Source organism: Vicugna pacos, chromosome 10, assembly GCF_048564905.1.
Source record: "Vicugna pacos chromosome 10, VicPac4, whole genome shotgun sequence".
Lineage (NCBI taxonomy): Eukaryota > Metazoa > Chordata > Mammalia > Artiodactyla > Camelidae > Vicugna > Vicugna pacos.
Genome location: NC_132996.1, coordinates 38,235,391 through 38,256,464, shown reverse-complemented (window position 1 = coordinate 38,256,464; position 21,074 = coordinate 38,235,391). Strand labels below are relative to the sequence as shown.

General features: G+C 38.2%; 1 protein-coding gene across 32 annotated transcripts in view; it reads left to right on the top strand.

Annotated features, from left to right (window-relative positions):
• The window catches only part of SOX6 (SRY-box transcription factor 6), a 626,002-nt gene that overhangs the window by 555,158 nt on the left and 49,770 nt on the right, over positions 1-21,074 (top strand). For all 32 annotated transcript variants that reach the window (XM_072969599.1, XM_072969571.1, XM_072969578.1 and 29 more), the window contains one exon: positions 11,692-11,800. In XM_072969599.1, the coding sequence (XP_072825700.1) occupies positions 11,692-11,800 (109 nt within the window). The remainder of the gene's footprint in view (positions 1-11,691; positions 11,801-21,074) is intronic.

Below are 21,074 nucleotides of genomic sequence, written 5' to 3'. Positions count from 1 at the left end.
GTCTTGGTTTCTTCCTCTTTGAAATATTTATACCAATTCTTGAAAAAGGCTGTGACATTATCAGAGAAAAGATATTGTTTTATTTCTTTAAGGGATAGAAGAGTATTATGGCTACATTTGGGAATTTTTAATTTGTATCTTATTTAGTCTGGTGTGCAGTGTGACACCAGTTAATTGTATGTTATTTTGTGGTAACTACATGTTAACTCTGTTGGAAGTAATGGTAATTATACTGTAATTGATATCAGTTCTCCCACATCTTTGGAAAACCATACAATTAACACATATCACCACAGTTGGACACTATCTTTTGTCCTTTGTAATGTTGCCATGTTGGAGTACTATTTTGAATAGGGTCCTAAATATTTTCTTCTTTTAAACTCATTTTAAAAATTCCAATTTTAAAATGATATTTTAATTTTTGTGAAATGAAACATAGTTTCCAAATTTTAATTTTACTTAATCTTGATGAAAGCTTCATTCACAAATAATCAGATGTAGTCTTGGCTTATTTTTATTTTTATTCCTTAAAAAGTCATTTGTGACTTCACATGACTTTATTAGTACTCTCTGTTTCGTAGAGAAGGATAACAATAGAATATGCAAAATCTTGACATCAAGGAGTTAGTGTTTTTCTGAAGAGAGGCCCTCTTCTTACTAGCAGTCTTTGTATTTATGTTATTTTGCTTTCAAACAAAAATGGTTGTATTCTGTGCTAGTGCCACCATAGTGAGTATCAAATTAGGGACACACTTGTGCCAAGTTTAGATGAAAATGTTTTCCCTTGATTTTACTTGCCTCCTTCCTTTGCCTTTCCCTTCCTTTGTGTCCCTTCCCTTCTGTGACTTTTGCCTTTGGTGGAGATGGAATTTCAGAAGTAGCAAATAAATGCTTTCTGGCTAAGTGTGACCATGGTTTGGTAGGCTTATTTGACAAGTGGATTATCTTTGAGTGATTTCCTTGAGGATATGAATAATTGCTCAAAAAATTTTTATGACATGGCAAAGTGATTTTACTAATGTGTGCTGCAGTGTAGTTCTCGAGAGTGAAAAAATTGAATATCATAGTATTATAAGATTTCAGAGCTGTAAGAAACCATAGAGATAAGTTAGTTCAGCTCTCTCATTTTACAGGTGAAGTAATTGGGAACTAGCATGGTTTGTAAAGAGCTCATGTGGTGCAGACAGTTGGGTGGAAGGAGCAGGAGTCTGAGAGCATGTGGGCTAAGTGGTGTGATCCGGATCTGTTGCTGGCCAGCTGTGGGACTTGGGGTAGGCATCCTACTTCTTTGGTCTCTTGTTCTCTCTGAAGGAAAAGACCTTTACATTTCCTTCCAGCACTAAGGCTTTCTCATGCCCCTTATTTTTCCTTTTAAGATATATGTTATTTTTGTGGCACACATATTTTTTAAAATTACAGGAAAATCTCTTAGGAGATGTGGTATATTTATATATTTCATAAATTAAAACAAATACATGGTGGTAATACCTTACATTTTTCCATTTTTTTGTGTTTATGTTTCTGATAAAAAAAATCTTCAAATTTATCAGTTTGCCAGCTAGAATTGAAATAGAAGCTGTATTCTTGAAGAAAATATTTATTCTTGGTTTATATAGCTTAGATGTCTTTTACTTGAATAAACTGCACCTATGTTTCCACAAATAATATTAAAAAGTATACATTGTAAATTAAGTAGGTATCTGAAGTCAAGTACCTAGATTTGAACAAGTAGAATTCCTAAAATAATTGTTTAGACGAAGACATTTGCTTAGCTGGCCATTAATTTTATTGTGATATTCTCTGTTCATTTGATAAATGTTAGAATAATAAAGTCTTGCTAGTGGTTTAAGTGGAGATAAAATTCTCCAGTTTTTAAATCATATATTCAGTTTTAATGGGAGTTCGTATAATTTTACAATGGAACTTTTTGTGAACTTGTTACTGAAACAAATAGTTAATCAGAGAATATTCAGGAACAAATACGCATCATGCCTCTGTCCAGGAATAAAAAGTTGGAAACCACATAGAAATAGGAGTTGGGCTGCCACACAACTGGATTTGCTTAAATCTAAACACTTTATAACTCAACTTGGGAGTTGCAAACTTATAAATAACCTTGAAATTGGGTAAAACCATATTAGAACCATATGAATGAGACAGAAAGCATTTGGTTAAAGGGGTTCAGTAAGCACTATAATCCTGATGAAACTAATTTAACTCAGTGGCTCCCAAGCCTGAAAAGTTCTCATATCTTCAGAGTTAATGCTACTTTATCATTTATCATCTGATGATCAATGACAAGAGCCTAAGCGTATGTTACAGGAGATATACAGGATGCTGTCCTTGCCAGGGGTGTGGAGAGAGGACTTGCTTAGTTTGGTGTACTCTTCAAATCCTGAGGGAAACTTGTCATACATCATCTGGGAATGTTTCTGAAAGCTCCATAAAACATATCCACGAGAAGTTCTGCAGACATTAGCGCCTTTCAGCAGGCTTATGCTGCATGCTTCTGTGCTTATAGGATATAGTCCTAGCCAGAGAAAGAGGACTGAGATGCTTTCCCTCCCCCAAAGAACTTATGGTCCAGTGGTTTGTATCAGCCTCCTGCAAGGTGATCTGAACAGCTTATGTCGGTCTTTGATTCTATGACCTGCCTCAAGTATTTATTTCTGGAATTTTGAAAACTTTTGCCTACCCCTTACAAGTCTTTCTTCCCTGTAAGGAAGAATATTCTCTTTTGAAGAATCCTAGCTCGCTAGCTATGGTTGTCAATAGATAGAATCACTTCTAGATCCTATTGGCAAAAACTTCCACAGAATTGTTTCTGAGGGTAGTAGGACCTCATATCTAAAATTTGTTGCCTTATTATTTGATATTTTTTGGCCAGTGACAAGAGCCTTTTATGAACTCACTCAGCATTGTAAACTGACTATACTACAATAAAAAATAAAAAGAGCCTTTTATGACATAAGAGGCAGAAGTTGCCATTGTATTTCCGTAACAAAATACCACAGACCAGGTGGCTTAAACCACAGAAACTTTTTTTCACAATTCTGGAGGCTAGGAGTCCAATACCAAGGTGCTGGAAGAATTGGTTTCCCCTGGGGTCTCTTTCCTTTGCTTGCAGATGCCACCTTCTTGCTGTGCCCTCACGTGGTCTTCGCGCAGCCAGCACACATCTCTGATGTGTCTCTCTATGTCGTAATCTACTCCCTTCATCAAGACGCTTGTCAGAGTGGATTAGGGCCCACCCTAATGGCCCCATTTTAATGTAATCACCTCTCTAGAGGCCCTGTCTCCAAACATGGTCGCATTCTGAGGTACTAGAGGTTAGGGCTTCAACATATGAATTTTAGAACACAGTTCAGCCCTTAACAGCCATCTTTGCTTAACCTGGTTATTCCCAAACTCTTTGAAATTATTTTCTTTGGGATTGCAGACATAAAGACAAATTCTTTATGTCTCTGTTCATGTAGTTTCATCTGGATTATCTTCCCTATCTGTTCCTTGTTTCTCTAGAGGAATTAAACTGAAATTAATATTGATTTTGTTTAACATTTTATTCTATTGTCCTATCATAAAATATTAGCATTACTAATTAGTTCCAAGAATGAATTACTAATAATGGTTCGCTCAGCAATGTAAGAGTGTGTAAGAATATTTGAAGGTGGTGGTGGTTGAACTTTTAGGGAAGATTTTTGTAGAGCCCTTTTGAATAATAATAGCTAGGCAGACTTCCTATATTTCAGCACTAAGCCGACCCTGACCAGATCACTCTTACAGTTCAATCAATTTACATATCTTCCTTTGTGTTTGTCTACCTTTTAATTACCTGTATCTCCTTGTTTTCAAAAAAGAGCTGAAAATTAATTTAATCTAATTTTAAGTTAAAATTAAGATTAAAAAAAGAGAAGGAAATAATTTTAACAGCGTTACCGGGATTTGGCAACCAAAGTGCCCAGTATGTGCCAGCATCGTGAGAGGCACTGATAACATAAAGATACAAAGACATGGACACCACACCTGAAGGGGTAAATTGGGGAGATGTGTAAACAGACATATAAACCAATAATTATAATGCATTTTTCTGCAAACATGGTGTAGTGGTGAAACAAAAGAGGAGGTGACACTTTCTGCCTGGAGCTGGTGGAGGGCAGTCGACAAAGGATTTTGTCCAGGAGAGGTGCTTTAATTAGGCCTAGAATTGACTAATTATGATGTCGTCCGTCAGTAAAGCCAGCTCAGATAAGGTTGTACAAGCTGTGCAGAGAAGTTTGGTTGTCCTTATGCAGATGATGGAGAGTATCTGAGGGCTTATAAGTGGAGGAAAACAAGATCCAGGTACTACATTGTTAACTTAGGTCAAGTTTAAATTTAGGTCCGAGATGCTCAGCAGCCAAGAAAAAAGGAAAGCATCTTTGGTTATATCGTTGTGCTGTTGATACAGGAGATTGGATGTTGGCCTTTAGATCAGGGCACTATCTTCATTAGTATTTAGCTTTGAAACATTTAGCAAACACTAAATAACATCTTTAACAGAAGTAGACATTTTGTGAGCTGCTTTATTTTTGCAGAACACTCATACATACAATCTCTTATTTAATTATCACAACCCTGTGGCATGAGAATTTCCTATTCCATTTTACAAATGAGGAAACAGGCTCAGAGAGATCACGTGGAAATCATGCTGTAGAGTTATGATTATAAATTCACCTTAGCACAAATACCAGTCTCAATTTTAGTTAAGTGACTTAAATAAAATATAAAAAGTTCTTTTTGAGCCTTACTTTCTTCTAAAACTGATAGCAATAGTAATATGTTTCCTTGTAGGTGTTAGTGTGAGGGTTAAAGGAAACACTCATTGGAAAGAGTCTTTCACATAGTATATGATCAGTAAATGGCACCCTTTCCTACCTCCACTCCAATACATGTATTTGTGCTGTAGAGGCAAACACAGTTGGAAAACTTAGGACTTCAGTGATTCATGAGTCCTAGCACAGTTTTGGTGTTAAGAGTGTGTTAAAAGGTAGGAATTTAACAATGGGGTTCATTACCTCATTCCTCCTAGCCGGAGTCTTTTGCATCATGATGACTGACTCTGGGACCATCAAAATATCACTATGAAAGTAAATTCCAGTGCCTCCAAAATAACTCCTTCCAAAAAAAGCATCACCTTTTAAAAAGTACATGTGGTTACTTTCCAGTGTAAAGCTTACATTTTTGATCCTTCATTAAATACTAAATTTATAATAAAGGATGTAAAATAAGGGCTAATAAAGTGATAGCCTGTTAAGTTCTTAAAAAGGAAACCACATATATGCTTAAGTAGTTATTTCTTGAGAATCATATCATGGCCAAGATATGTCCAGAGCCAGGAATTAGACCAAGTCTTTCAGAGTAAGGTACAGACTCTCTCTCAACATTATACTTAGCATTGTCCTATTTAAAAACAAACAAACACAAAAAAAATTTTATTTTTAAATGTGTACTGCTTTTTAAGCCAAGCACTTGTGGTGGGTATTGTCCTCTTTTTGCCCATGTTTTGCAAACTCTGCCAAGATGCAAGTGTTAAGCTAAAGAAATTCCAAGTCAGACTCAAGACTCTCTTCTTCATTTTGTTATATAGTTAATTGTACTCTTCTAAAATGACTCATTTCCCTCTTTTACAAATTATTTATGGTATTTTTCTGGATTTCCTTGTTTTGATTACTATTACTCAAAGAAACACCATCAATACAGTGTGGTGTGTTGAGTCTAAACATCTTTTTCACAAACTTGAAATGTTAGAAAATTAGTAGTTTGTGTTCCTTTTGTACTCACTTTGATTTATGTGAGTAAATCAGTGAGGTGGGCTTATAAAAGCCCTGTGAGAATTTATGGACACTAATACTAAATGCAGTATGACATAGATAGAAAAGGGGCTAGGCACAATCCTGGCATGAAAACTCTTTGGATTTTGTTGAGGGAAACTTGGAGGTGCACGTGAGTCAAAAGTTCAAGTCTTTAACATAGTATGTAACTAGGGGCTAATTATAGAGGGAAGGCTAAAAATTTAAATATACCAGAGAGCAGAGGTCAAAGAGGCTGTAGAGTTCACCGACAGCTTGGGCTTTTCAGTATGCAAAGGACTTGGCAAGGAAGCAGCAAGAAGGCAGCATCATCCTAGCAGGCATGAGGGAGAGGAAGCAGGCCCGATCCTGTTATTGTCATGAGAAGGCCATTACTGTCCACCAAGAGCAAAGGATGCATTTGATGAGAGTTGTAGGAAACTGAGTTTAAAAAGATGTGTGGGGAGCAGGGTATGAAAGACCTTGAAAACCAGGTAGAGGAGTTTGGGTGAAATGCAACAGAAAAGAAGAAGCCATGGAAGGTTTTAAATCAAAGCCATGAAGTAGAACCTTCTGAGGAGTGAGAGGAGATGGGCCGGGAGGGCAGCGTCCAGGATGAGGCAGACCAGAGCCGAGGTGTGGCAGGGATCTACCTGGGAGTGCAGGCCTGTGCTGGTGTGGTCAGTGATGGCACGAGGCCATGGGGGGCAGGGATCGGTGCAGGAGGCTCTATAGGAGAAGATTTAGCAAGCTGGGAAGATTTACTGGGCATAGAGGGGTGAGGAAAGCAGTGAGACGAAGAGTATTGACCAGTTGGTATTGATGTAAACAGAGGACGGGAATGGAAGTTGTGTAAGGGGAAAGCTGCCTTTGCAGGGAAGTCATTACTTTCAGGAAAAGGTTTTCCTGGATTGGAAAGATGCAAACGCTTAGAGCTGGGATGAAAGGACTTCTTTTGTACTCGACAACTTAGCAGCAACTTTGAGGATAGATGATATCTCAGGATATTGTGATAGCCTTCGAGAATTTCTATTCATAATGCATGTATGTGTTATTTCTCTTAGAAAACTGCTTCAGGAATTCACAAAAACATGACTGGTGGCACTGCAGTATTAACTTTCCCTGCAAAATTTCTTATTATTGCAAATTTGAAACGTTTTTGTCTTTAGTATTTAAATATGTATTTTAGGATATAACAGCAGAATTCTTATTTGCTTAAAAAAAGATTCATACCACATAGAAGATGGGTGATTCTAAATTTGTAATTACATGAGCATAGAATTTCCTATTTGCTATCTTCTATATGCCGAAGTATAATGTATATAATATGTATGCATTTGTATAAGATACTATAAAATATTCGTATAAAAATATATACAAATATTCTATGAACAGAATATTTGAAAGCCATTGTAGAATCTGCTGATTATGATGCATCTTACATGTGAAAATAACATGAGATAATTATTTTTTACCCATTTTAACTGCCGTATAAGTAATGGCCTCTTAGATGTGTGTTCTGTGGCTGCTACGAATGACCTTGTATTCAGACATTCTTTAGAAACGAGCTTTGAATACAGGTTGGTAAAGTGCCTCTCATTTAGACCATTGAAATAAAATACATCACATCATTGTCCAGCCGTGTCGGCCTGTCAAATGAAATGTATTTGTTTGTAAGGCAACAAACAAAAAGCCTCTCTCAGCATGTACAGTTTTCCACTTTGGTTTGTGGGAAAGAGGACCATGCTGAAATCATTTGAGGTGTGGTGTAGGTTGGTCAGTCTTGAGAATCCAGAGGGAGGGTGCCCCGTACATCATTAGTTTTCTTGTGTTGTTTTTCGGGAGATGGCTGCAATCAGTCATCTCGCATATGGTCTGAAAAAGGCTTGTCTCTCTGGCTAGCAAACTGTTATTTAAGTACACAATCCACTCTACTACTGAAACAGTTTTGCCAAACTTATCCAAGTATTCTCACATGCTTAAAGATGGTATAAATATCATTTATTGCTAGCAGTTTTCTTCAGACTATATGGAATGTCTTCCTGCTGCCTGATCTAAGTGTCCCAGTTTACATTATGGCCTTTACTGCCTCTGTTTGATGGAGTGATCAGTAAAAATTTAATGACACTATAAAATAATAAAAATGTCATTAATTTGCCACGGATCTTGGATGCAGTGGTTGTAAAGTTACATTAATAAACAGAATATTTTTTACAACAAAAAGCATTGTTACGTGGGAACGTATAAATAACACACATAAATTTAAGAGCAATTTTACTGTTAGCACACACATTATTATGGAATAGCCAATAAGTGTATAAAACATAGTATATAAAATTTTATTAAAATATACTGTGCACATCAAAAATTCAGCTTTTATCTAAGTGCAAAGAAAAGCCATTATTGTGTGCTTACTGTTTCATTGCTGTTCTTTCCCCATATCACAATTTTACATTTGTTGCCAGTAAGAGGAAGTTGGGGTTTTTTTCCTAGATGAAAAGAAACCTGTTTTTTTTTTTCTTAAGTTACCTCAAATTCATTCTGTCTCTCCATCGATGCAAAGACAGACTTGATCAATCTTGCCATGGTAGGAAGGGAAAAGTTGCTAATTTAATGCAAAGTTAAAAATAATGCCTGAGGAGTTGAATGGTTTGTTCAGTGACTCTGGAAATAAGGGATAATAATGCAGCAGTCTATCTGTCATCAGTGAGGCTGCCCCGTCATTGACTCTGATAATATGTGAAGATGATGGATGCTACCGTCTTGTGGCTTGTAACATTTAACATTCATCAGCTCTCACTAAAGGGGGCTTTATCATTTAAATATCTTTATTTAATATGCAACATCTACCTCATACATCATAATTTCAAAGCACTTAGAGAGCCAACAATCCTACAACACAGCAGAGCTGACTTTAATTTTTTTCAATAACTTTTATGTTGCCTGCATGTTTGTGACTGACAATGCATAAGTAAGTGTCTGATCACATCGCTGCATGTAAAATGTGCATTTCACTGTCATCATGAAGATTGGGGATTTTTCCCACGTGGGGGGCGTTGAGATTAAATTAGCTTTGAGGTGATCTCCAAAATATCTACTTGGGAACTGTGTATGTTGTGAGAGCTAGTTCAAGTGCATGGAAAACTTAGATTACGAGCTTGCTGCCCACAGCCTGTATTTGTTCCATATAGGGGCATACCCATTGGCACTTAATGGCCAAAAGTTGAGACCTCTTGGAACTGAAGTATCTTTGAACTTCTTTCTGTGCCCATGTCCACATCCTATATTTACTAGACTCATGTTCAACCTCACTGGTAAAATCTTTGCTTAGCTCAGCTGCCCAGAGCTAACTTGTAGACATCAGGCTCTCTTATCTTATGGTTATGTGGCTGGCAAATAAATATTCTGAGCTATTCTTTGAAGAAAAGAAGGAAATCTTCTGGGAGACTAGGTAGAAATTTATATGAAAGGGCATGGCTTTGCAGGGTCCTTCTTTAATCTCAAACACAAGTGCTTAATATTACCAAATATAAAATGCAGCCCACTGCCCAAAACAATTTTTATCATTGATTTATTTTCTGCCTATTTAACAAGTGTTTCATGGGATATTCTTCCTTCACTTCTACTCTGTCAAAATATTGATGTTTTATAAGGAAAGTATCTCTGCAGAGAATTTTTTTTTCAATGAAGTCAGAAAAATGTATGACTTCAAAGACACTGTGAATGTGTTGTTGAATGTTCTGAATGTTTTTTGTTATGATTAAAAACAAGCTGATACTACTGAATTGTGAGTGCACTTCATTTTTTATAAAAGAAAAGATATTATCATCATGTAAGCTTTGTTGTCTTAGGATTTTACAAACCATGGCATGTAATTTTCCCTCTTCTCCTTCCTTGTCAAAATATTGATATTCTTTCAGGAACTTTATTTTTTTTTACTGAGAATATTTTCCGGTAAAATCAAAGAGAATGAATGACTAGAAAGATACTTGAAATATGCATATTGATAGGTAGCACGGTCTGTTGGTTTTCAGAGAAAGTTGTTTTTCCCCCCATGAAAATACAGCTAAAGGTTGTTCTTCCAAGAAGATTGCAGGTGTCACATCAAAACTCCTTTTGCATTTAACATAGGGAAAGCATTCACATGCAAATATTTGAAATGCGAAACAATGTGATAAAACAAAGGTTGAATATTTTGCTTTCCCTGGTACTACTCATCTTCACTTTAATTCTTTTTCTTTACATCATGACAACCGAAAGTGCTACTCAAAAATAGAAATTGTCTGATTAAAAGCAGCTGTCCGCCCGTCCCCCCCCCCCCCCCCCGCAATGTGTGAAACTCCCACATGGCTTGTGGTTGCTTTTTGTTGTGGCCTGCATCTGGGTCAATTTGTTCTCGTGCAGCAGTATTTTAATATAAGGAGATATTGGGGAACCGTACCTAATTTGCTTTTTATTTTCATTCTGTTTTTTATAAGTATCGTATTTCAGAGGTTTCCCCACATACCGCTACTGTAACTAGTTAGTATTACCCGGTGGGGGAAATTCATGATTATAATTTTGTTGCAGATCTTTCATAGAAATCGTGCTAGATTAAAGCAAGGTTTATGCTGTGTTTTCTTCCAACACAGATTTCAACGTATTCTGTGACGAAGGGGAACTGGAAGACTTCCTGCACAATTTGACTGATGGGAATTAATTATAGAAATATAATGATATTCAAAAATAATCATATTAGAAAGCACAAATGTAGTGAGACTGTACAAATGAGACACAGCCTCTATCAAGTAATTGTATGTTTGCTCTTTAAGAATATTTCCAAGTTTCTAAACATCTTACAGAAGAGAACGCTCAGAGTGTTTCCATCTAATGCCGAACATGCTCAGTACAGAACTAGGTCATTGAACAATAGACTGAACAGCAATCAGCACTCTACTGCTGCATAATGCATTAAGTATAACATGCAGAAACCATTCCCGGAGCTGGAAGCTGCTATTTCATGTCTGTAAATTCAAGCTGACATGACGTTTAATATTGTTTCATAGTAATGACCAACAAGGTTTCATTCATTCATAAGCACAACACAAAGCCAAGTTGAGTCTGAAGAGTAGCAAGGAGGAGAGAAGGGGCACACACGTGCTGTGCTTCTGCAGACAAGAACACCATGTTAATGATGGTCAGTGAGCCCTCTGCTACTGATCCAGAGAGCTGCAGAGGGAGAGTTCATTGTGATGTTTCAGACTCCCGCTCCTAGAAGAACAGGCTAACAAGTGAAACATCTTTGGGTTTCCCTACTATAGCGGCAGAAGTATTTCTAGGAATGATGTCCTCCGTCGGTTTCACTTCCCAGGAAGTTACAGTTGAAATTCCTAGGCAAACTAATAGTATCAATGGCATCGTGGAGTCTGCCTGCTTTGAGATGTTTGTTTTTGAAATCTTCTTGCCTAAAATTCTGATTCGTATTTTTCCAGGAGTACCAATGCAAAGTTTGATCTCTCAGTGGGAAAATTCCTCTCCTATTAAATAATAGTATGTTTTAATGGAAACTGCCCTTTCAAGTTTTGTACTTTCTCGATTGCGTTCCTTTTAGATTACTGGAGCAAATCCAGCAGGGAGAAGTTGTGCAGTACAGCCCTGGCAGGTTTCCTGTCACAAATTTTCTTTCTTCACAGGTATTATGGTTTAGGTGCTGTTGGCCCTCTCAATGCCACAAACAGGCTTTAGCAAAAGATTTTCTGAGCCCAAGTTGGTCAGAAATAATGTTTTTAAATTCAAATCTTACCCATTAAGCAAGATAGAAACTGGAAGGAAAAAGTGGCTGCTTTGGAAGCTAGAATAAGCCTTTGATTATTCTTTCCTCTAGGAAAGAACACGCTTTGAGAATCTGGGGCCCCAGTTAACAGGAAAGTCAAGTGAAGATGGAAAGCTGGGCCCAGGTGTCATCGACCTTACTCGGCCAGAAGATGCAGAGGGTGAGTGGCTTTACCGTAGCTTTTTCTGCAGCTCCATGTATTTCTAAGGGTGTGTCAGAGTTAGATGTAGGATCTTTATGGTCTTTCTTGGGAGTCACCTCATAGGTTTTCTTGGCAAAGCAGAAGAAATGTTCATCCTCATTATATGTTATAGTTGAGGACGTTGAGATTTAGCTAGATCCTATGTTACTGAACACACAACGATCCAAATACTTCAAGGTTCTATTTTTAAGTTTTAAACTGAAAGAGCCCTCTACATTCCAATGAACAACAGAATTCTGCGTTTCTTCCACCTCACTGAATTCTTGTTTAAAAAAAGGACAAACATACACACGAGGACTTTTTAGCCCCAAATCAAGAGATTCCCAGGTGCAATGGAACTTATTAGGAAGCTAAATAATAGTTTGCAGCAGATTTAGCATAAAATTAAAAATTGCTTGGGCCAGATCCAGCCTGTGTCTGGGCACTAACCATTATAAAGTCTTTCGGAGGTCTGGAGGGAAAGACCAGCGTTACTCTCAGTGTGTTTACCCACAGCACTGTCAATGCCTGTCCGCTCCTCTTCCCTTTTTGTTTGTTTGTTTTAAACGCACAAGCAGCAAATCAGCAGAAATTGCTCCCCAGAGGCTGGGTACAATTTATGAGTTAGGTCAGCACTTCAGTAGTAATGTTGCCTGGTTATTTACGGTGTCATCACAGAGTAGGGACTGGTTTTCCCGTTAGCTGTTCCTTTGGCAGAATCCCTCCCACCAGTCAGGGAAGATTAATTTGTTCTCTTCAGAGTAACACAATACTTTACCCATCTCGGGTCCCAGCTGAAGTCCTTCTTTAGCTTGAGAGGAAGAATTCTACTGTTATTCCTTTTACTGGCAGGATTTCTTTCAGGACCCTAATCCCTTGAAAACACACGAAGACATTTCATAGCAGCATCTGAACTAGGCATGGCTTCTAGTGATAGCTTGGGGCCATCCTAGGCAGTTCAGAAATCCCTGGCATGAGCACTAAGAGATGGGTAGTATCAGACACTAGGAAGCACTTCAGGGAGTTTTCAGAAGGCAGATTTTTCATACCAGTAGGAGAGAGTAATGTTTAATGATAGTCCCGGGGACAAGGTGTTAAACTCTGATTGGTATGTGGGGGGAGAGGGAGGGAAAGGGAGGGAAGAGGAAATGGAAAATGAAGAGGCAGAGGAGCAGGAAAGGAGGAATAAAGAGGACTCAGAACCAGAAATACACTCACTGTCTTCCATGAAAAGTGTGTGCTGAGGGCACAGTGCCACTGACATTTTTACAGGCACTTACAAGTACAGGGTTTTTCCCCTGGTGAAGACTGAGACTCTGCGGTCTAGGGAGTTATTCAGGTCTGGCCCATCTCAATTTTGTTGGAAGATTGTACTGTGGAGTACCTATATCTTTAACCAGACACAATGAAATAATACTTTTCATCACTTTGGAGTATTCAGTCTGTTCATTTTTTTGTAAACTAGGAGGTACATCTCCTTGTCCTTGTTCTAACAGATTTTTCTTAATCTGTCATTCACCTTTCTTCATTTGGTTTCTTTCTTAACTGTATAATGGGTACGAATATAGTTATTTACCTCTCCCTAATGCTGATAACCTAGTTGATGATGGTATGTGCTTGGTAAGTTAAAAATCATACTTTGAGTTATTAACCATTATGAAAAGAAAAAATGAAAAAACAACTGTAGAGAAACATATTGTATAGAAATACTTTGGGAATTCCATTCAATACCCAGGTTTTCTGAATCCAAACCAATTTACTGGTTACTCTGCTTTTTTTAAGCAAACATTTATCAAGCACTTACATGCTAGAGAACGTGCTAGACTTTTAATGCATATTTTCTCATTTAAATCATATACAACTCTGTAGAGAAGGTATTTTTCTTCCATTTTACAGACGAGAAAATTAAGGCTGAGAATAATTGACTTGCCACAGGTCACAGAGCTAGTAAGGCTAGAGCTGGGAGTTGATCCCGGGCAGCCTGACTCAGAGCCCCAGACCCGAAGCTCTGTGCTGTCCTGCACCCCCTGTACGTACAGATACACATGCGGTGCCTTCATTTCTCTGAACAAACTCCTTGTGACCTTCCTCAGTATGGCCCATTTCCTCTCTCCTAAATATAGCAAGTCATGCCGTGCACCAGCTCTCGTGTTACTCTGTCACACACAGCAGCAATGCCTGACGAGTGTAATCGTAGAAGGGCTGTAGTGGCCCAGGAGCTTAAGGAGCGTGTGAAAATCTCCCTTCAGAAGCTTGCCCAGAGCTGCCATTGAGACCTCGTGTGCTTCTGGGGGACTGTGAGTTCATGAATGGAGTCAGGTTACCTGCTCTAATACCTACAGAAGTGCAGTGCCTTTGTGAGGACTGCTGGGATGGGCAGCAGCCTTCTGCTGACTTCAGGATATTTCCTGGCGTCTGTTCAAGCGTATGCTGATTGCAAAGCCTGCTGGAGTTACAGTTCATCTTAAAGTCAGAGTAGATAACAGGTATGCATAATACCTTCTGCACTTTGCTCCTCCATATTTCCCTTATGAGGAGGAGGAAGGAGGGACTGAAGTGAAAGAATACCTAAAAAATCTGTTCACTCCTTCAGTCAGTCTGTGGGCTGAAAACAAACAGACAGACATTTCTGGAGTGCCTGGTCTGTGTGCCAGTCCCTAAACCAGACACTGGTTAAACCAAAGGAAGCAAAACAAATATGTTCCTGACCTCTTGGAACTTAAAGTCTAGTGAAGGAAGACAGAAGATTAAAAGGAAAATGCATACAAAGATAAGACAGATATAATTATCATTGAGAAAATTGCTAAAAAAATTAAGCCTTTGTTCCCCACAGAGATTCAGAGTGAAAGCTACTTAGGTGAGATCGATCCATTGGCTGCTGAGTTTTGCAGATCTTGCCCAGGATGTCTTCTTCCCCTCTTAGTCCACCCATCATCATCTCCATGCTTCCTCTGACTTTGGACCAACAGTTAATTTTTTTTCCAGCTTTAATGAGATATAATTAACATATATATAACATCGGTGCAAATTTGAGGTGTCGACCTGATGATTTGTTACACATATGTATTGGGAAATGATTACCACAATAAGGCTAGTTAACACCACACTTCACAAGTTACCTTTTTTTCGATGAGAAAATTAAAAAACTACTCTCTTAGCAGCTTTCAAGTATATAAGACACTGTTCTTATCTATAGTAACCCTGCTGTGTACTAGATCCTCAGTATAACTAGTTTATACCCTTCGACCAGCATCTCCGCGTTGCCCCCACGCCCTAGTCCCTGGAAGCCATAATTCTACTCTCTGTTTCTATGAGTTCAGCCTTTTTAGATTCACACATATGTGAGATTGTGTAGTATTTGTCTTTTTCCATCTGACTTCACTTAGTGTAATGCCTTCAGGATCCATCCATGTTGTTGCAAATGGCAGGGTTTCCTTCTATTTTTAATTGATGAATAATATTTATATCACATACTATTATATAATAATATATAATATAAATATATGCATTCATAATATATAAATGACAAATATATCATCACATGGATAATATGTATATATAACATTTTCTTTATTCCATTCATCTGTTAATATATACTTAGGTTGTTAAGTGTCTTTCCTATTGTGAATAATGCATAACAACAATTTTAAGGGACTATGCCCTTCTTCCTTTTTCACCCCATTCTCCTTTATTGCTTCTGAAGTGACTAAAGTAAGCCTGGCTTACAAGGAAAATGTTTGCCAGTTGTGAAAATGCCGGTATCGCTCAGTAAGCAACTTGTAGACCTGTTTCATAGTTTTGAGCATGGAAGCAGCAAGGGAAAGGTCACCAAAAGAGGCAGCTGTGCATGTGTATTAACCACTCATCAAAATCAAATGACAAAACCATACGCCAGGAAAACAGAAATTAAAAATATAAAAGGCAAATGTCTTCAAAATTTTATTTTTAAAGTCCAGCTGTTATTTGGCTTGAATATGACAAGACAGCATTTCTTGTTCACCATGATATTTATAAAACTACCAATTCATTGGTGCTGGGGGCTTAGGAAACATGTTTAAGGTTTGTTACACTTTGGAGCATTTGAAGGCTTTATATGTATTGAGTACACAAAATTTGTTCAGTCCTGTGTAAGGCATGTAAGAAAGGAAGGACTCAATTAGTTGAGTCTGTCACCCTGCATTAAGAATGATGAACAGATGTTCAACTTTTTATGGACTTTTCATATGGCATTTCCACTCTCCTCCTTAGGCAAGAGTTCAGTTCTTGTCCCAACTCTCTCCTAATTTCAGGGTCACTGAGTATAGTAGAAAGGGCTCTGGCCCGGTTATTGGGAGATTTGGATTAAAGTTCCTTTGCTAAATGAAGGCAAATAAATGACTAATGCCTCTGGGCTTAACTTTCTTTATCTTTTAAAAGAAGTATGTTGGATTCCATTATCTCCAGGGTCCCCTCCAAATCCAAGATTATTACTAGGGTCTTCATGAAATACAGAGTGTGTTTCTTACAAGAAAGGTGATATGTCCACGATACCTTCCACTTAGTATTTTTTTCAGAGAAATAAAAGAGGAGACTAATAATACCTTTGAGAGTATGTTTGCACCACTTGCTGAGTCGTGTTTTCAAGTCCCTTGATCTTTTCTTTTTACTGATGAGAAGATCTCTCTAGTAGCATTTCCTGATTACCTTTCACAGATGGAGCCCCGCTCTTCTTTTCCTTTCCTCTCCTTCTTTTCCCCTGGCAACCATAGTTGTAGCTCGCCTTCTTTTTCATGTTCTTTCCCTCCTGTTTCTTCCCCCTCACACACCTGGGGTCCCTAAAGGGATACTGTTCTTTTTTTCTGTTTCACCAAATAGTTTGGGTAAGAAAGTATTCCTCTAACGCTTCTTTTACTTCTCAAATTCAGTTTTTGTGTCCCAGCCTCGGAGGGAGGCCACACCTCATTTTGATGTGGGGCATAGTGGAGCATGAGCTCTGGGAGGGATGAGCTCTGAAAGTGATTAGTATTAGGCAGGCTTTTGGACCCTGGGTTGGAACAATAATGATGTGCTGTCTTCCATGTATTAAAAATTGCATTGACTTGAATGGAAATGGATATGTGCACCAAGAATAGCCCCTTTTAGAACTGTTGCTCTCAGAGTCTCAGATTTGCTTAGAAAGGTTTTATAGATTTGTACTGAGTTTGTGAATTGGATCCCAGCCAAGATGGCCTTAACCCTTCTGAAAGCTTCGTTTTTTATTTATTTATTTTTGTGTGTGTGAACTTCTGATTGCTTCTAAGTTCTAAATCTCAGGATAGCTTTATTATTGTCAACTTAAGCTCTCTGTTTATAGACAAATAACAGAGACTGCAACTTTTCCTCTTTTTCCCGAAAAATGCACCATGTCTTCTCTTAAAAATTCTGCTTACCCTTTGATCCATACTCTGGGAAATCTTTGAAGCTTTTCTCATTTCCTTTCCCCTCCCTGCATCCTTACTCATGGTAGAAAAGGAAGATTGACTCAGTGATACATGGCTCATTCAAGGCAGCAGAGGCAAACTGCAGCATAATCTGGGGTGGGATTTAAAGGCTACATCTGCTTATGCTTTGGAATGTAAAGGTCATTATTAGTTCAAGCCTACCAGAATATAGTGCTTCACATCACAACACTTAGATTCTCAAAACTGGAATAAAGGAGAGACGTAATCAAATGTACAATTCCATCCAAGACATCCCTTTTTACATCCCTGACAAGTAGTCATCTCACTTCTGTTCAAATGCCTTAGTCTAATGCCAGAAAACTGACTACTTCTTGAGAAGTTCATTTCAGTTCTGATTATTAATTCTTTGTTATTTGTCTGCTTCCTTGTAACTTCTACCCATTGATTCTCGTCTGACTTTTGGATTCCAACAAGATAAAACTTAACACTTCTCCACATGATCCCCATTCAGGAAACTTAACTTCGCGTCATTCCACCCTAAGCAAGTCATCTTCTTTCCCTGAATGTTCTCATCTGTAGGTGAGGAAGTTGGGCTAGATGACTTCTAGTCAATAGTTTTTTTTAACTCTTATTCTACTGCCTTACAATTGAAATAATTCACCTTCAATTCAACTAGGAGGTAACAAGTTTCAATTAGGGACCATGCCATCTTTTAAATAAGTGCAATTATTATAGAAATATATCCAGGATGAGGCATCTTTGCCCAAGAAGGTATCCAAGTACTAGAGTATACACCTGGAATAAAAGATGAGGAATTATACTGTTTAAAGACCCATGTGAATCAGAAGGGAGCACTAACCAGAGCCTTGCTGTGGGCTTATGGGTCTTCCCTTCCAAAGCTGCCGAAAACAGTGTTTCCAGGCAGCTCAGTGAAATGAATAAGCAAAGCAGTCTATATGCAACCAGCAGCCTGAGGTCTGAGGCCAGGATAGGTGGCCTGGAAGACCTGAGACATGGTGAGGACTGAGTAACAGCCTCCCAGGCTAGGAGATAAGCAGAGTTCACAAAGCCCTTGGCTCTGGACTAACTCTGTTGTATGAGTATCACAAAAATGTATTTTACTGTGGATATAAACAGTTTTAGAGGATCCTGTGCACCAGTTTATATCAGCACTATATATAAAGTGCAGCTCTCTTAAACAAGCAAATAAACTTCTCTTAAAGAAATATATTTGCTGTGACTTAAAAGCTCCCAAATAACTTTTAATGTTGGTTGAAAACAATTTCCATTGAACTCTCCAAGTGATGGATAGTCCTGATGGGACAAGAGAGTGAAATGTCAAGATTCTTGTATAACTCCATCCTCTTAATACTCCATAAAGGGAGCTCAGAGTTGCTTAAGCTAGAAAGCCCAATCAAAGACCTAGCCTTCCTTTAGGGAGGAACCTAGCCCTGTCCAATAGCTGGTTTCTCAGTGAGCTGCCTTCTCTTAAGAGGTATCACTGACAGTGTATATAATCACCACACACACACACAAAATTATCTAGTTTTCTGGGTGAATATCCTCTGTTCTGGGGAAGAAATGCTTGTCTGTGCCATTACTGAATCACACAGATTGCTACAGCAACTGGGCGACAAAAGATTTAACACCATCTATCGTGAAAATTAGACCCAAGACAAGAGCAGCCGGCATGTGTTCCCAGTGGGACTGCAGAATCAGTCTGTGTTTCCTCAGCAGTATGTATGTCTGCTTCCCATAAACCAACACATTAGACTAAACCCTGGCTGATAGAGGTCTATCTGCCATGTTTGGACTGACTGTGTAGCTTTTGAGGTGTGGAGCTCATCTAACTCCCTGTCCCAGAATCCTCTTCTCTTGGCAGCAAGAGCTTCTTGACTTCCCATCTGCAAGCTCTAGAATTCAGCCCAGCCTTGGGCTGGTGCAATGTAAAGAGCATCAGGCCAATTTGGTGTGCTCTTTAAATTCTCTCTGCTGAAAGTCAGGATTGAATTTGAGACCAGCCTTTTATTTTCTTTTCCTGATTGGTCTTTTCCTTCTTTTCAAGTTACGATAACTGCGCTTCTGACTTATTCCAAAAAGTAGATAACTACCAGCTCTCCCCTGTGTTCTGTTACTGAATTCCTTCCTTTTTATTCTTTAATTAAGAAATTCTTATCTTCGAATATCTCCTTCTTTTAGGTTCATCATTTCATTTTACTCTGCTTGTCTATCACTGTTTTCTCACACACACTATCTGTCATTTCCTACTCTTTAGAGGTGGTTCTCTGTACCCTGAGTCACCAGTACTGATAGCCAGGTCTTTCCAGTCAGGATCTGTCTCTACTCAGAGTCCCCCAATTTCAGTTTTACCCACATGTTTAAGTTGTAATTTACTGATTATCTTTTTTGTGCACAGCACTGTTATGGGCACGGAGAGGATGATTTTTTAAAAGAGGGACTATGCTGTATTCTCCAAGAGCTAGTAATATAGCTGGGATAATAATATTAGCATACACAGAAAGCAGAGCAGCCTAAGGTGTTGTGTGTTTAAGTACATCATTAGAGAAACAGAAAAGAGTGCTGTTTAGAAAAGAAAGCTACAGTGCTTTGTAGACAGCAGTAATTCTGGAAGGCCTGATAGGAATATAGCTGGGGATAAGCCTAGGTTTGGATTTTAAAAAGAGGAGAAAAACTTTCAGTTGAGGGAGTAAACCAAACAGACACAGAAACGGTAAAGCACACAGACATTCATAGGAAGTTCCAGAAGGAAAGAGTCACTTCTCATCTCTGTGTTCTCCACCAAGCCCAGTACAGAGCCTTCTACGTGTTCGTACTCAGTGAATATTTGTTGAATTGTACATGTTATAAAAATAGCTGGGTTGCGTATTATGGAGGGCCCTGAGTGTCAGGCTGAGGAATTTGGACTTTGCTACCAACTAAACAGACATTAGCCTTTAGTTGTTCAAGACTGTCTTAGATTATGTATAGAGGTTAAAAATAATGGAAAAGCAGCAGTTAGGTTAGTCTTGGCAATCTGTTAGTCTCTATATTCCTCTGTTCTTTTTAAATGTCCTTTCAGAGGGGATATTCAGTGGGTTCTTTTCGTGTTACATCGTGAGAGAGCTGACTAGGTGTTAGGAGGGTTTCATTCAAGTCACATTAAAAATGCCGTTTTTGTACTAAATAAATAAATAAATAAATGAATAAAATAAAAATACCTTTTTTCCTCTTGGGTATAATACTCATTTATGTATAATTTCACCTTGCTGTGACTGTTTGATGTCTTACAGATCAGTCTTGTACTTTTGCCTCTCACTAGAGGAGAGTAATTTTTTTCCAGTTACTTTGTTCAGTGGCTACTTACCCTTAGACCTGATGCCCCAGATTAGGTTGTGGTACCAGAGGGAAGAGATTGTATAAGAATCCATAGGCATTTGCGCTGTATTGTAGACTGTTACATTTAGGAGTAGGCTGTAAAAAGTAACTCTGAACTAAAACTTAATATCCTAGGTCTCAGCCCTGGAGAGAAGAATTTCATAAGCAATATATTCAACCATTTCAAATTTTTACTAAAAATAAAAATGGCTGCTTACTGGTATATATGTTTACTTTCACGGCAGAGAAATCACTTCATGCTTCCTCAATATAAGCTCACTTTTCACTAGGAAGTTTCATCCTGCATAAGGACAGAATGAAAAAGAGAAACCACAGCTACTCCATGCTGCAGAATTGCAGAACTGCTTGTAGGGGAGAAAGGAAAATCAACTGTCAAATGTCCCTGAAACTTTTTGCCCTTCATTTATTATACAGTCAATAATTCTAATTCTTTGTTA